The sequence below is a fragment of the Danio rerio genome, chromosome 15 (genome assembly GCF_049306965.1).
Source record: "Danio rerio strain Tuebingen ecotype United States chromosome 15, GRCz12tu, whole genome shotgun sequence".
Classification (NCBI taxonomy): Eukaryota; Metazoa; Chordata; class Actinopteri; order Cypriniformes; family Danionidae; genus Danio; species Danio rerio.
This window is the reverse complement of record NC_133190.1, coordinates 27,650,198-27,668,398: the sequence shown is the minus strand read 5'-3', so window position 1 is coordinate 27,668,398 and position 18,201 is coordinate 27,650,198. Positions and strand designations below refer to the sequence as shown.

General features: G+C 36.4%; 1 protein-coding gene and 1 long non-coding RNA gene across 3 annotated transcripts in view; both read left to right on the top strand.

The window, feature by feature from the left end:
• The window catches only part of mnta (MAX network transcriptional repressor a), a 35,387-nt gene that overhangs the window by 13,402 nt on the left and 3,784 nt on the right, over nt 1-18,201 (top strand). The window contains exons 4-5 of one of the 2 annotated variants that reach the window (XM_009291752.5): nt 515-626; nt 17,968-18,160. In XM_009291752.5, coding sequence (XP_009290027.1) covers nt 515-626; nt 17,968-18,160 — 305 coding nt within the window. Of the gene's footprint in view, nt 1-514; nt 627-17,407; nt 17,872-17,967; nt 18,161-18,201 lie in introns of those variants that run through there. The other variant, XM_073923762.1, reaches the window with a different exon arrangement.
• LOC141377846 (uncharacterized) lies at nt 12,829-17,322 on the top strand. Its single transcript, XR_012390868.1, has 3 exons — nt 12,829-13,305; nt 14,354-15,944; nt 16,080-17,322. It is a non-coding gene; the product is annotated as an uncharacterized lncRNA (long non-coding RNA).

The window sequence follows — 18,201 nt, the reverse complement described above, 5'->3', positions numbered from 1 at the left end:
TTTTTTGAGGGATATTTATTGACCTACAGTTTCCTCTGATTAGCTCTTTCAGCTATTTCTGTAGGTCAAACTATACAAACAGGCTATATGTAGATACAAACACCTATTCTATGAGAAAAAGTCTTTCGATGTCTATCAGTGGAGTAGATCTGCCAATTTCAGACTGCTGAATGAACATTATCCTTCATTCACTGACTGACGTGATTTTGCATTCACAATAGAGGTGGTCAATTGTAGATTTATTTTATCCATTATTTTAATTGTTAACATTATTATTTAAAGAGATCAGAATGAACTATTTCTAAGTGTTAAAGGGCTGACCCCCTATATGTTTTGTTTTGACATCCTTCAGGAGGGATCAAGTGTTAATTAGGGGGATCAATCCTCCCCAAACCCCCCTGTAATTCGCACCCTAGTTATAACCATACTTATAAACAATAAATGAATGCAGACATCAGAAAATTAACTAATCTTATATCCTTATTGATTTCTTAATTTATTATGTTTTTCTCAGACGTGCACATTTAAAGGAGTGCTTTGAGACTCTGAAGAAGAACATCCCTAATGTTGACGAGAAGAAGACATCCAATCTAAGCGTTCTGAGAAGTGCTTTGAGATACATTCAGGTAGGATCAACATGGCCTGCATTAACCAATCATCCTTTACATCCTGTCACACCTTGCCTTCAGTGATCTATTTATACACACAAACAGTCCAACAGCAGGGCAACACCATACTGTCTAAACTCTTTCAGTCGTCTTGTCAGAAGATCATGTCCAGTGCTGCTCTGGTTGATCTCAAGCTCTTCAATTAAAGCTAGGGTTAGTGTCTAGGGATGTTTGCTGGCCTGTGGTGTGATTAGAGCACCTTCCCTTTACCATCGACCTCGTTTGGCTGATATAAAAGGAGATCGTAAACCAGGCTCTATCTGATAAAAGCAGCACAGCTCATTCACACACGCCTACAGCCAGACCCTCAGGAGGAGGAATAGAAATCCAATCAAATCAAGGGATTTGATTTAGCTGAGGCACAAGACGTGCAGGAAACTAGGGCAGTGTGGAAACAGACCTCGTGTCACTGGATCGTCACCCACCCTTGCTTTGAGCCGCTCGCTAGCAGTCATTGGTGGATCTGAGGGAGCGACGGCCACCCATTACTGCGCTTTCCCGCTCTCTGCTGCCTGTTGCTCAACCAGGCTTACACTGTATTTATTTAAAGCACATGGCCTGCTGAAAACAGACAGCCATTTGCTGTGATTTCTCCACAGTGTAATCAGTATTACTGTGAGGTTGTTGTTTTTTGGATATGCTTTTATATTGAATATGCAGCTCTGCTGTATTTTGAAAGTCATATTTTTATCTTTTTGCATGTATTTAGTCAATCGAAGCTGTTTTGAAACTGCAGCATCACAAGCTGTTTGATGCTGCATATTTAATGGATTCAGTTCATATAAGCTACGTTTACGCAACAATATAGTCACACACTATAACCTTTTTTTCTCTTTTATTTCGAAAGTTTCACTTCTACACGACAGCGTTTTCAAAGTGATCCGCGTTTACTCATGTCCATAAAAACATCCAAAAATGAGATTTGGCATTGTTACCTTGTTAGTAAACAGTAACTGTTGGAAATTAATGAATGCCATTTGCAACTCTGAACTTGTGTCTATGTATAGTTTGCTGTGTGTGCAAGACGTCTTGTCACTTAGTGTGGTAATGTGAAGTAAATGGGAAGTTGTGTTTATTTGCACATGCCATTAAACTACTCTCCCTTAAACATGTACTATGCACATGCATGATGTTACTGTTTTTAAAGACTATTTTCAAATTTATGAGTTTTCATAAAAAGGTTTTGTTTTTGGCTGGAAACTTTGTCGTTTAAATGTCCCCTAAAAATACCAGTTACCCTTGAGTCCGTAATTATAAGGACAGCAATATATTGGCTGTCATATTGGAAGCTTATTTTTTATGTGATCGTTATTGGCATATTAAGGAAATTTACTCAAAACAGTAAATATCAATATTTATATATGCATCAGCCTATTTTAGTTATCTGCTTTAAATTTTAAATTGTCATCAAGTTATTTATATAATGTATTATTATTCATAATCTTGTTATACTAGATGTATAGTTAATACCAGCTTATGTTTGAAATATTCATGGAGTGAAATGGATTACTAACATAAAGTAGATTATGAACTAGGCAATTAGTTTACATTTTATAGGCCATTTACAGTCTAAACTAGCAGGTATATAACTACAGGTTAACTATATAATCTGTTTATATATAATAACTTCAACTGTTAAAAGCTATTAGAAATTAGCTACTAGGTAATTTAAAGTTACTATAAGTCAGGGGTTCCCAAACTTTTCAGCTTGCAACCCCTAAAATTGCAATGGCAGTGACCCCCCATTTCTCTCTGAGGTGGTTATAAATATATAAACCTTGCACACAACGGTGCACGCATGCCAATAGGCCCAAGTCTATTTGTCGTTTAATTTTACAAACCCCACTCAGAGACCATCCTTCATGCTCAATTGTGTGCTTATTTTTATTACATGAGTGGCGTAGAGATTTCAGAAAGTTTAACCTGGTGCCTTAAAATCAGTCTGCTGTGTCTTTAATATAGTGTAATCACCCCAGGGGTTGCAAAACATCGAAAGTATGATGGCTTTTATTTGCATGTTGTTTTTTTAAATGTTACTATAAAATACTATTTTGTTATTTATAGGTTATCGATTAAAATATGGTAATTGTATTAATTTAATAAAATGAATTAGATTTTTGGAAAACCAAACGGCCCCCGTTCATTGTCCTGCGACCCCCACTTTGGGAACCACTTCTATAAGAAATTAATAAGGTTATGGTAACTAATAACCTTTATTTTTTGATTGTAAGATTTGGATTGTAAAACAACTATTTTGAAAAACGATATTCAAATAAACTAGAATTGAATAAACAAGCCTTATTTTTGTGATCGGTGTTGACTTCTCGGCAGTGCACTTTGTTTGGAGCATGTTCAAAGCTCGTGGCTAAAACAGTGATATAGAATTTTGTTGCCAGACTATTTAGTTGTTTAGTAATAATATATTTAGGTTATAAGAAGGCCCACACAGAAACTGAGTGCGCAACATTTTGCAGATTTCCACAGATTTTTAGCCCATCATTGATTCTGTTTATTTACTTGTGTAAATGTGTGTGCATTTATATTTATTCAGTTTTTTTTATTAATTTCAGTAATATTATTGACTAATGTAAAAAATTCATATGATTTATTCACAACACAGTCTGTTATATTTTCTGTCTTTTAGTATATATATTATATGAGAGAACTTGCTTTGTTTACCAAATAAAGTGGATCTAATTGGATTTGCATTGTAAACATTAAATAAATGTAAAAGGTATTACTTTATATTTCATATATAATTTTTTTAGTTATGATACTCCTATTCAAAAGAAGGTAATGATTCGCACTCAATTGCTTAATACTGTTTTCTATTTTTACTTTTTCTTACATTTTACGGGTGATAACAGACAAACAGACGTTTCGGCACAAAGCCTTCCTCAGTGTGTGACACATTCTCCAACTCCACCCTTTTATTCCATAGTCAATCACAGTGTGCAATTAGTTAAACCGTCACTCTCATTTCATTATCAATTAATCACACAATAACTAACGCACCTAACCAAAGAAGTAACTAAAAAAACCGCAAGCGCGCAGGACTAACTTCAGTAACTCTGCGCAGTTATGATGCTACTAAAATAATTCTGCATAAATCCACAGATTTTTACCACAATTATGCGCAGAAATAGCAAAAAATGTCAGCAGATTCTGTCTGGCACTAGTTATAAGTAGTGAGCATGCTTTATATAGTTCCTCTTGTTGTATTATTATTGGTGACTCTTGGTTTCTTTAAATGTTTTTTTCTTGGATGTCAGGTTAGTGTGAAGCTTATGTCTATATTTATTTTACACTTTCACTAGTTAGTGAGTGATTTGAGCTGTGTTCAGCTATCGTCTCTGTTTTTGTTTCTGCTGAAGGATTAGTGTGTGCCTTTGGGTCACGGGGCTTGTCTCTTAATGATTAGCGCAGTGTTTGTGTGTTGTGCTCGACTCTGGAGACGGCAGTGGCTCAGTGTGTGTTCATGGATGGAGGACGGCACGCGCTTCTCTCCTCCACGCGTTTGTCTTTGCATGCGCTCCATTGCCGACCCCTCCCACGCTTACTGAATTGACCAATAAGATCAGCCTGTTGCTCAATAAGAAGATTGTTTGGTGCGATTATGCTTTATTTTATTTGGCTTCATGCCTCCTGATTCAAATATTCCTGTGACATCAGGGCAAAGCTGTTTTTTGATGTTTAAAGTGAATCAGTTGATTAGAGATTTATTAATTGCAGGATAATTGTGACAAATTGTTTTACCGTTTAGGCCAGCAGTTACATACTGTGGTGTTGTGTAGTGATGGAATTTTAACAAATAAAAATTCTTGCATGATGTGGCTCACAATCCACAGCTTCGTCTATTATGGTTGGAGCTGCTCCTTCTTACTGGGAGAGATTCTGGAAGCTGTGCTTTGTCAAATGCTTGCTATATATATTTATATATATATATATATATATATATATATATATATATATATATATATATATATATATATATATATATTTTATAATTCTCTGTAACTTACATTGTAATTGTACATTACTTGTACTTGTAATTTACATTAAACAGTAAGCACTTCTCTCTGTGTCGTGTTCTTTGGAAGTCCAAATACAGAAACAGAAGAAGCTCTGTGGAAATAGCAGCGTTTAGACAGCATTTTAGCTTTCTCTTCTATAACATTACAGCACCTCTGGCCACGGCCCTTCTCTGCGTAGGGTGAATGCGCTAGAACTGAAGATCTGGTTTTGGGCTTAATTTCTATCATTTTAGACGTGGTCAGGCTTGGGCAGTAAATGAACTGTCATGTGATGCAATTCGATTAGCGTGAGAAAGTTATCAAATCGTACAACATTAAAATCCATCCCTGCAATAATGAAACAAATGATGACGCCTGATGAAACCCTGAAAAGCTGTTAAGCTAACTCTGCAAAAGCCAATGTCTTCCTTTTGTATTGAACTTTGAGCATGTAACATTCAAAGATGTTGTTTATGTTCACACAACTACATTACACGTCATCTAGTTTAAAGTACGATATTGTAGTGGGCCACCTTTTTACAATTGTGTGTTTATATAGAACTAGCAATGACAAAGTTACTAAACTAAAATTAAAATGAATTATTAATATAAAATGCTGTTTTTAGAAGATAAATTCTATATTTCTAACTTTATTTACGCAAAATTTCTATCTGTTAATTCATGTATATGTGTGTATATATATATATATATATACACTAAAACTAAATTCTAAAATAACAGTTTATTATGTAGTACTAAAATGACAAAAAGTTTGAGGCTAATTAAAGCTATGTAGAAAGAATTTTAAAAAACGGCACAAACCCAAAATTTAAAAGTGAATTTAATAAAAAAAAAAAAAAACATTTAAAAAAATAATTCAATTCTAAAATTACACATGAATAATAATAATATCAAAGTACCACTGTAACTTACTCCAGAAGTTCATTTAGACTCTGGAAAGCAAATAAAAGCATGTGTGTTTCATTTCTCTTAATATTCAGACAAATGAGCTTGTGGAAAGTCTTGAGGAACTACTCAGACCGCAGAATTTTGTTTTTTTACTCATGCTTCATATCTCTAACAACTGTTGTTCTGAAAGCCAGAATTGTGCACATTTACATCTATGTTTCACAACTTGCAGTGAAACATAGAGCTTTAAAAGCAGACTACAGCTTTAAAAGCAGATCAGTCTGTGGAGTTTCCCTGTGTCATTTCCAGTAGCTCAGAGCTCCTCCCCTTCGTCTGTGCCTGTTTTCCTCCTTCCGCCTCTCTCTCTCTCTCTCTCTCTCTCTCTCTCTCTCTCTCTCTTTCTTCATCGTGTACTGCTGCGGCCGCATGAGTCTAGAGCACATGGCTAGACAGAGCCATGTGACGTCAGCTGCTCGTGTCGACCCTCCTCCAGCCTTCGCTCTCTGCTCAACACTTTATCTAGCTCATGCTTTTATTTCACAAACCTTGCTGGACCTGTTTTGTGTTCCAGCTTCCAAATCATTAGCTTTCATTGTAGTAGCTGAATTATTTTAACCGACTAATAGAGATGAGATGATTTTGTTTTGACAGCTTTGCAGTAAGTGTTTTGATCGATCCTGTAGTTTTATCTTCACCAAGATTATATTCATATGATCAAACTATATTCTTGCAATTTCAAACAACTTTTCTACAAGATAATATTTTGAAATTGAATTATTTGTTCAATATTCAGTGTAACATGGCTTTCTTGGGAATAGTAACTTGACGAACAAAAGATGAAAATAGTTTTTAACTTATAATATATTTTATAATTGCATATAAAAAAAAATGCAAATAAAAAATCATCATCTCTTCAATTTTTCCTATTGTAATGCGACTCCTGGGGTTACTTTGCTAAATTAAAATCCCAGCAATAGTGTTTGTTGCAGCAGAAATTTTTTAACAGCACAATGTTTATCTTTGACAAATAAAGTTAAAAATAAAGGCCACGAATGAACATAAGAGGCTCCAAGTGGCGGTCTACAAAATTATAACAAGAATAGTCGTGTGCTGTAAACATTGTGCATACCTTTCTCATTAGGTGAGATTAATGTTAAATTAAACCATTCAATAAGCATCATAATACATTATATGCAGTGTTTCCTGTAACATTTTTTTCAGCTGTGGCAGCAGGTCTTTTACACAAATCTGCCAACTAATTATGTTGTTATATCAATGACAAATGAAGCAATGTCGTAAGCACAGTTTTACAAGTCGAGATCGCATTTATGTTATAGGAGCATGGCGAGTCTTTATCCCTATGCACCGATTACTTCTGCTTGTGCACAATTTCTTGCACACCCCCTCAATTATCCACTGCTCAAGCGCAGATCTTCTTGTGCGCTCTCAAATAAATGCTGCTGAAGTGCAATTTAATGCGTTTATGTAGTGAGTATGTCTCCAACATTTATTAGATTTGCTAGGAATATTTATGAATGTCTTCAATAGACCTACAGAGCGGCATTAATGCGTCCTAAAGTAAAGTAAAAACAGCTATAAACTCCAGCAAGATAAAGTCAATGTATGCAGAAACATAGACCTTTATCTATAAATGAGTTAAAAGTATGGAAACTGTTCATCATACCTGAAAGCTACGTCGTGTTTGCTGGCCTCACGCATCAAGCACCTATCAGTCAGTCAGCACGTCACCTTAAAGGGTTAAACAAATAATGCACAGCACTACTACGATTACAGAAAGGTTCGCACTGTCATAATTGACTTACCTTTTAATACATTTTGGTGAAATTATAACCCGCTTCTAATAACAACAACAGTGACTGAATGTTTTGAATGAGAAGCTGGAATGTAGCCGTGGCGGGATGCATTTTGGTGTGGCGTCCTGCCATCGAAGAATGAATGAAGCGTAAACCATGATATGGTTGTTAGACTGTTGCACTTTTTTGTGTTGTCCTTAAGCTCATGTTTATATAGTTCGTATTGGTGTATGTGCACAGTTGTGTGCAATGCTTGTATTTTTATAACCACCTCCGAACATAATAGGGGTCGCAAGTCACTGGAGTTGTTATTTTGGGGGTTGCAGGCTGAAAAGTTTGGGAGCCCCTGCATTATTTAATGTGTTTACTAACATTAATGAAGTAGGAGTAATCTTGTAAAGCATTTACTTAATCAAAGTTCAACATAACTAAAGCATTATTAAAATCCAAAGTTGCGCTTTCAATTTCATCTTCATTTCTATTGCGCTTTTACAATGTAGATTGTGTCAAAGCATGTTTAACAGAAGTTGTAGTAAATCGAAACATTGTTCAAATTTTTTGCTTGTTAACATTAGTTAATGGACTGTGAGTTAACATGATCTAATGTTATTTAAATTCAATAACATTATCAAACATTCATAAATGCTGTATAACTATGTTGTTTACATTAATCAATGGATCATGATTTTAAAGTGTTAACAACAGTTGTTTACAAAAGTCCACCAATTTCACAATTATTATTTACATTTCTTAAATGTTTTTGAGCAATAAATCTGAATATTTCCATAATTTCTGAAAGGTCATGTGACACAGAAATATCTGAAATTCAGCTTTGCCATCACAGAAATAACTTCCATTTTAAGTTGAACAACATTATTACAAATCTCTTTTGAAGTCTTCTTTCAAAAACACGAAAGAAAAAGTAAATCTTTATTCCAATAGTTTGACTTGTAGCATAGATGCAAAGAATAAATATCAGTCAACTGGATTGCATCCACTAGATGCATGTTATCATCAACCCTTTTTTATTGACCATATCATCATGATGCGCAAGACTGGAAGGAAATCTGTGAAATCCACCTGATTCATTTCCTGTGATTGTTTTGCGTGTGTGTGTCAGCAGTAGAGTTTTGCTGATGTGGGTCAGTTGGTCATCTATATATCATCCTATGCAGAAACTAGTGGCATGTCCTTGTGGGCAGAATCACATGTTTTCTACTATGCATGCTTAAAGAGACGTTTGTCTTCTACAAACCATTGCAGTTTCAGTGTCGCTGATTCAACAAGTGTTCATTAGTAAATGTCAACCTCATTCTGTTGCACCATCTGCAGATCATTTGCTCTAAATGGGAAATTCTGCCATCAACTAGTCATCTATGTGCACAAAAACTAAACAGCGTTTCCTATGTAAAACACAAAAAGAGTTACTAGGACAATGAAAACTGGCTAACTCCAACATGATTTGCTTTGAATTTTAAACTAATACTGATTATAAAGATCCTTTTGAATTCATTTAAATATGATGAATATGAATTTTAAAATCATTTCCTAACATTGAAAATGTTTGTGCTGCTTTGTGATACAGAGGTCCTCCGTTATTTACCGGAGTTACTTTCTAAAAATAATCGGCAATAGGCGAAATCCACGAAGTAGTCAGCTTTACTTTTTACAATAATTATAGATGTTTTAAGGCTGTAAAACTCCTCACTGCAGACTTTATACACTTTTGTCAAGCAGGCATTAACATTTTTTTTCTCTTGTTTAAACACTCTCAAAGCTCAAACCTTCATAGAAAAATAAGTCCAGTTTTATAGAATGAACCATTTGATCTTTGTTTATTTATTCCATAAAGGCACCCTACCTTCATTTAGCATGTCCAGAAGTTCACTTTTTTGTGTGATGGTTAGCATCTTTCTCTGCCTTTGGGTGCTACCACAGGTGCCTTTGTCGATGCGTTTCGTGGGCATTGTGGGAAAAAACATGCAAACATATAGTATAGTATAGTACAGCTCTTCAGAGTCACACTGCTAGCAATCTAAAATCTACGTAATTTTGGCAAGCTGAGCACATCAGGAGATTGATTGACAATGGTCTACAGCCAATCAGGACACAGAAAACACAATGCGCCTTTAAAAAAAGCATGTCAAATTGCACTAAAATATCCACGAACCTGCGAGACACACAAAGTGAACTGCATTATAGCGAGGGACTATTGTATATATATTTTTCTCATTGCTAAATAAAATTAGCTAATTTTCAGAGAGATTGGTAATAATAACAAATATGTTGCTTCGCTTGTGTACATAAACAAACATAATATACAGTGTTTCAAATGCATTAGAAATTAAGTGAGTCTAAATTGATGTTTATTTCCGAAATCTTTCTATCATTCAGCTATAAGTTTACATGTGTTATTAGATAACCAAGTCAGTCACTTTTCAGCCAGACCCCAAATAAAATTTGTACCAAAGAGTGTGTTGTAGGTTAAGCTTTTTTGTACACAAACAAATAGACACAGCAGTACAAGACTTCCTCTTTTTTTGCCACACAACAAACCAGAGACTTAGTGAGATTTACAGCCGTGCTTGAACAGGCAGAGTTAGCAAATGCCTCAAAACTGGAGTCACGGGATATTCTTTACTGCAGAATTTGTTTATAAAGAGCATGTCTGCGAATTGGCCCTTTCACCACCCCTCCGTTCCTTATCAGTGAACGCAGGAAACCCCTTTCACAACCATTAGAGCATGTGACATCTTCAAGTTAATTTTTACCTCATACAAATTCGTCATAAGCATGCACACTTTTATATACAGTACATAAACATGAGGCTAACATAGTCATGGGGGTGGAGCTGAAGTGACTGACTGAAGATAGCAGACTTATGGGGGAGGGGGGTGTCATGTGCCTGGCTTGTGAGAAGCTTTTTACAGACATTGGCTATTTTTTTTCTCTCTTTTTCTTTCTCTTTCATGGCATATTTTGAAGTTTTGAATCAGAAATGAGTCATTGAAACAGGAAAATGTTAAAAGAACAAATAATTTACATCACAAAACAGTCTAAAATAAATTGTAAGTAATATGAGTTGATACAAATAATGGTAAATGGAAAAATCTTGCTTTTTTGACGTTTATTTATTGTTGGTTACCAGCATGAGCCGCTCCACTTGCTGGAAATTCACCTATGCTATTAAAAGCAATTAGATGACTTTACTTAAAAAAGCGAGTAAACCTGTTGCCTTGCACTTCCAGCAAAATGGTAAGGCTTATCATCTAATTAATACACATTACAACTCATTAACATTAAAAGCTGAGCATGAAATGAAATGCTGAGTGACAGATGTTGAAAGGTCGAGCTTTTATTTTCAGTTTGGTATGTTTGCTAGTTTTCTGAGGTAAACTATCTGCTGCCACTTTCAGTACGGTGTTTTGACGATCTGTGCTACCTCATCAGAATGTGCTACCGGTAGTGCAATCTGTCATATTTCATCTAAAAAAACATTTGTTAAAATAATTTTCAGTCTCTGACCTGATTTTACCTTCACAACATGTGTACGACAGTTTGCATTCATCTCCCTCTCAAATTTCATCCAGATGCTGTTATTCTTTTGTTTGCGATGATAAGATCTCACTCAGGAGACAGTTTAGCTGTCCTGTGCTGCAGGGGGGATAAGGGGCCTCCTTCGTGGATCAGGAGTTCAGTGGGTTTGGGTGTTTGTGGAGCAATGTGTGTGTGTGTGTTTGGCTACTAGAGGCAGGCATGCACAGCTGTGGGCTGGAGCTGCGCCTGATACGGCACGCAGACCAGCGAGCTGTCAGCATGTCTCACTGGCTGCAGGAGGTGGGGTCGACTAGGGCCTGGTGGAGACAGTCAGCGAGGAATGTGCCGGCCCCCCAGGGGAAGGAGTGCACACTAAAGTAAAGAGAGACCAGGGACAGTTTTGAAGTCAGTATTTTATTAAATCATTGTTTACTCACCCTCAAGTGGTTCCAAACCTGAGTTTGAGTTTCTTTCTTCTGTCGAACACTAAGGAAGATAGTTTGAAGAATGTTTGAAATGTTTGACTCCCAATGTCAAAGAAAAAAAACATTGAAGTCAGTCTTTACAAGTTTCCAACTTTCCTCAGAGTTTTTTCTTGAGGGTTTCACCTGAGACAGAAACTCAAACTGGTTTGGAACAAGTCAAAGATGAGTAAACGATGACAGAGTTTTGAGTTATTGTTGAATTATCTCTTTAACATTTGTTTTTGTTCATACATTCACAAGTAAATACAGGTGTAAATGGGGTCTGAAACATTTTGATGTGTCCACTTTTGATGTCCTTGTATTTGGTTGGATAGCTTTCATAGCTTAAACACTCATGGTTACCACCTACTCTCTGTCAACTGGAATGAATGTTTGATCATTGTGGGATCTGTTATGAAAAAGCTGAGGTCTAAGGAAAGGAAAAGCACTGTTGGATAGTAACTTTCTTTTAAGGCAAGTCTAAGTGAAGTCTCAACCTCAGGCTTTCCTGAAGACTCCATTCTACTATATTAGGTTGTGCTGCTCTGTTACGTAAAGCTTCTGTCAAGCACAGCAGACCTATATATGGGTGCGCTGAGAGGCGCTCAATCAAACAACCTTTATTCTGCTGCCCAGTGCAGGCAGCACATGCTCACGCTGCCACACTCTCCTGTCTGCTCACTATATACCGTTACTACAGCAACTGTTGCCTTGACAACAGTCGAGTACTCCACCATCTAATTTACTGAGACAAAGATGCCGGCACGTCAGAGAGGCAAAAAGGCCAGTGTGAGCACAGGAGAGGAAGTGGTGTGCATTGATTGACCCCGTGACCTGTCATTATTTAGCAGAGCCTTATCGACCTCGAGCTGAGCTGCAAGTCCTTTATCTTCTGTCTGGTGATCTAGACACACCTGTACCCGTATCAAATGACTGGCCTGGATCTTCTTTCCACGCTGTTGTTGATTCTGTAGGGCCATGCTTGTCCGGCGCACGTGGTGGGGGGAAGAGGATGAGCTGTGCGATGCGTGCACCTTTCAGCTATTGTTGTTGCTCGTAGATTGTGGATTGCTGGGTCAGTTGGGGGTTTCTTTATGCACATATTTATTTGCGACTATTTTGGTGGTGTCTATTACTGTGATTTGAATGTGCTGTTGATTTGGTGATTAAGTTTCATAAGATGTACGTGAGAGTAGCTTAATGATCATGTCTCCTTAGAATGTGTCATTCTTGAAAGTGTTAATAAAGTGACTATTTCAAAGTGATGACACATAAAAATGAATTTGCCAATTCTAATAGACACTGTTTAAATTAACTAAATAACAATTAACTGGATGGATGGATGGATGCCCAAAGTACGGCCCGCAGGCCAAAGTTGGCCCATTGTAACCTTTGATTTGGCCCATAATTTCATCTAAGAAAAGAATGCGAATGATGGAGAGGGTTGTGGTGATTGTCTTCAAAAAAGATCATCATTTTTAATTTAAGGAAACCTTTTTGTGTTTGTTTTATTGTTGAGCTACAAACAAAAAACAAACTGAAATGAATTAAATGTTGTAAATGAATCAGATTTTTTTAAAATGTAAATAATGTCACTCGAAGGATAGAGGACTACGCAGAAGACATATGTGAGCAAATCAAGGCAAAAACTAGTGTAACTCCATTCTGTTTAAATAGTTTTTTCTTTTCACTGCAATAGGTTTATTTATAAAATGTTGAAAATACGCTGTTTAAGGTAATATAAAGCAATGTTTACTGTTTATTTTAAATAATAAATATATTAGGAAATTACCTGCGGCAACTATATTTACCTTCGCCCCACTAGCCTCAATCAAGTTTGATATTTGGCCCTTCGTAAGAAAGTTTGGGCACCCCTGACTAGGGTTGTAACAATATACCGGTATGACGGTTTACCACGATTTGAACGTGCACGATTATCATACCATGAACAATTGCATATCAACGGTTTTAACCCTTAAAGACCGAGACAGCCGCCCGCGGCTAAAAATAAGTATTGCTCTTAAATGTTTAATAACTTTTGATCCGCTGATCCGATTCATACAATTCAAAGATTGGCATAAAGAAGAGAATCTCAGCTTTCCAGTGCTGTATCACATAACATTCGCGGACTTTCAGAGGCTCCGGAATCAGTGCGGTTACGTCATCAAAATTAGACAACGCTGATTTGACAAAGAAACGCTCGTCACTGTGTCTCCGGACAAATCAGACATGATACATTGATGCATTGTCCCTCCTCCATGCCCAGATTGGTTCAAACTCGCTATATCACAACCAATAAGCATAGGTTTCGCTTTTGTTTGTGGACCAAGCTTTTTGAACAACACGGAATGAGAGAAAGGCATACATTTATGCGCGGCTAAATAAAACGCAAAAAAAAAAAGTTTTGCATGAAATAATTCTCATACTAAGTACTTTTGCATCCACAGCAGCACAGAAACATGACAAAACAGTGACACAGCAAAGACGAACTGCTGCTCTTGCTGTTTTCAAAAGACGCAAATGAAGATGCAGCTGTTTGTCTGCATTGCAGACAACCATATCCATATCCATAGACAACCATATCCATGCTGGCACATAAACCCTAAGAATGTTCCATATTGAATCTAGTTTCGTTATGTAACTATTTATAGTATAGTAAATATTTATATCTATTTTTTACTGAGGATTTGCACCATGTTTATTTGGACTTTATTTGGACTTTGACACATTATTTATTATTTTCTTATTTTTATTTGTTCATTGTAAGTGGTGTTGTTTATAGTAACTAAAAATATATTATTTGGAAAAAGTCAAATTTGCTTCACTGTTCTATTATATTGTAACATTTGTAACATACCGTATACCGCGAAACCGTCAAACCGTGGTATTGTTTTAGACGATTATCATACCGTGAAAAATTCATACCGTTACAACTTTACCCCTGACAGACAGACAAGACTCTTTAATGCACAAACATAAAAACATGTCTGAAAATGACTCCAAAAGAGTTAAACACTCACAGACAAACACTTCTTATATAGTCTTTCAAAGTATGAGTAATAGATAAACAATATTTGAACAATATTTCATTTTGTGTGTTTGTGCTTCATATTATTGTTTCATTGTAATACATTTTTAATAACATTGATATTTATAAACTATATTAAATAGAATCAGGATAAAATTTATGTCAATAACAATAAACTCTGGACTTTGTTACTTCTGTATTGCTCTAAGAGCCAATCACACCGCAGAAATGGGCAACAATGGGAATCTAAAAGTGTGTCGGTATTAGAGATGTACTGAATTTATGGCCACCTGAAATATTATGCCATTTAATGGAATTTTTAAATTTTGTGTTTCAGTCACTTTTAGCGAAATCTGTATTGTTATCGTTCAACAAATTAAATTAAAATAATTACTGAGATGGTATTTTTACCATATTGCCCAGCCCTATATTATTACAATTGTTTTACAAATAAAATAATTACAAACTTTTTTAAATTGCGAATGCATGTTTTTTTGTAATTTGTCCTAGAGTGTAGAGTCAAAGACATGCTATATTATTTCAATGATGTTTGCTTTATTATATTTCTTTGTAGAGAAATAAACAAATTAAATTTTACGTTTGTTTGTCTTTGTTTATTTCCATTCGTTTTCTTCAGTCAAAATATAATTTTCTAAATGTTACCTCTTTTACGCTTACAATTACATTCAAAAATGATTTTTGCTGCTTGTTCAAATTTATTTAAAATGAGTTGAACCAAAACAGTTCTTACTTTTTTGGGACAACTTAATTCTTTTATGTTAAATTCACTTAAATGTATACAAATGATTAAGTTAACGTAGTCGATTTGTGTTTGAATTGAAGGAATTGTGTCTAATTTAAGGAGTTGTGTGGAACCCAGCATTTTTTTTTTACAATGTATATGGCACAATATATTATTTTTATCAACTCGTTGCTCTATCAGGTTCATCCCTAAGCAGTGTGTTTTTAAATTAAGCGGACTTCCCCTTGTTTGTGCACAGACCCCTTAATCTCCATCTCTCCATCCTCTTAAAGGCCTGAGCCACTGCTGTGTTTGTTTCTCCTGCGTCAGCTGACACTGCTGGGAAACTGGGTCGTCGAAGCCCAGCCCAGTGTGTGTGTGTGTGTGCGCACGTGTGCGCTGTCTGTTCCTCCCTCTCATTCTGTGTATATGTGTGCGTTCAGAGCTTCATGTTTCTTTAATCTCCAGTTCACTTCATGTTTGTGAAGCTGGATCGCTATCTGTGTGTTTATATGTTTATTTGTGGGTAGGTAGAGGTGCAGTCTCGTTTGGCACACTCGCAGTACACAGATGTACTCTCGTGATTGGCCAAGCTTTTTTTTCATGGGCTCCTCCCACTGAATGTCTTCCCAGAAGTGGGCGGGGCTGTCATGCCTTGGCTGATCCACGTGTTTGTGTGAGTACTAGAGGGCGGCAGAGGCAGGGCTCAAAAAACAGTGGGGGAGGAGTGTGTGTGTGTGTGTGTGTGTGTGTGTGTGTGTGTGTGTGTGTGTGTGTGTGTGTGTGTGTGTGTGTGTGTGTGTGTGTGTGTGTGTGTGTGTGTGTGTGTGTGTGTGTGTGTGTGTGTGTGTGTGTGTGTGTGTGTGTGTGTGTGTGAGTGTGTGTGTATCTATGTGTGTGCTAGATACAGACAGACATCCAGGAAGAAGCAGGAACTCGCATAGATGATTACACACACTTACAGAGAACAAGCATGTGACCTCCTTCATGCTTAGTGGTCTGGGAAATTCACTGAAGGCTTTTTTAGTTTGACACTAGATGACATTATTATCAGCAGCATTGATCAGGATATGAGAAAGATATTGCTGGTGTAAAAGACAACATGAGCAAGATGTAAAGGGTCTTCAGTAATATACTGACTGAAGGGTTATTTTTTTAATTGAATTTTTTTATTCTGGAGACATGTAATAGCTGTAAGTACTACACTCACTGGCCACTTTATTAGGTACATCTTACTAGTACCGAACTGGACCCCTTTATGCCTTCAGAACTGCCTTAATGCTTCGTGGCATAGATTCAACAAGGTACTGGAAATATTCCTCAGAGATTTTGGTCCATATTGACATAATAGCATCACACAGTTGCTGCAGATTTGTCGGCTGCACATCCATGATGCGAATCTCCTATTCCACCACATCCCAATAGTGCTCTATTGGATTAAGATCTGGTGACTGTGGAGGTGTTCAAGAAACCAGTCTGAGATCATTTGCGCTTTATGACATGGTGTGTTATACTGCTGAAACTAGTCATAACAAGAAGATGGGTACACTGTGGTCATAAAGTGAAGGACATGGTCAGCAACAATACTCAGGTAGGCTGTGGCATTGACATTTTGCTCAAGCCTCAAGTGGTACTAATGAGCCCAAAGTGTGCCAAGAAAATATCCCCCACAACATTAAACCATCACCACTAGATGGATCCATGCTTTCATTTTGTTGACGTTAAATTTTAACCCTACCATTCGAATGTTGCAGCAGAAATCGAGAATCATCAGACCAGGCAACGTTTTACCAATCTTCTGTTGTCCAGTTTTGGTGAGCCTGTGTATATTGTAGCCTCAGTTTCTTGTTTTTAGCTGACAGGAGTGACACCCGGTGTGGTCTTCTGCTGCTGTAGCCCATACGCCTCAAGGTTGGAAGTGTTGTGCATTCAGACATGCTTTTCACCATACAAAGTGGCTGGTGAATGTAATGTAGTATGATTGTAATATACTTTCTCACTTCATAAATACATTGGTATTATATATACATATACACACATCATGTACAGTGTAATAATGTAATATAATATGTTAATAATAATTAATACATAAAGTACTATGTATGTTATGCTTCCATGAATTAAATAAAAAAAATCATTAAGCATATAAAATATAAAAATATAAAAATAATATATATATAAAATATAAATATAATATATAAAATATAAAAATAAAATAAGCATTAAGCATATAAAATAAGCATTGTAAAATGTACCCATTTTATGAATGGAAAGTGTGTATACAATACATTATACATAAATAATTATATAAACTATTGTGGTAAATTGTGTTACTTGGCACTAACAATTCTCTCTCTGTGTGTGTACGCACGCGTGTGTGTGTATAAAAACGGAAATAAACATAAATTTAAAAAATTATATTGTAATTATGTATTTTTTTAACCAAAAGAAACACTGGATTCATTAAACTATTCTGCATTTCTAGTTTGTGAACATGATACCAACAGTGTAACAACATGTATTTTTGTTTCAAGTTGTAACTCATCCAGCTGTTTGTGTCTCTCACCAGTTCCTTTTTTTTCTGTGTTGTTTTACTTTCGCTTTAGCTAGACTTCTTTAATAAGAGAGGTGTATGAAGGAAAACAGCACCACCTCTAAGTGACAGGGAATGTATTATATGTTGACTTTCCTGCACGGTGAGCTGACATTGAATCCTTCAAGTTGTGCCTTTTACACATTTTCAGTGCACCTGCCAGCTCTGAATGTTCTGTATTTCTCCATATTTCCCACAGACGCTGAAGAGGAAGGAGAAGGACTATGAGCATGAGATGGAGCGTCTAGCACGGGAGAAGATCGCCCTGCAGCAGAGATTGGCTGAGCTGAAGAACGAGCTGAGCCAGAGACTGGACGTGATGGAGATCGACCGCCTTCTCCGACAGACCGTCCAGCCTGATGATGACCAGGCCTCTACCTCCACTGCCTCTGGTAAATCCTGCAAAACGCTGTCCATGGAAATGAAAAATGTT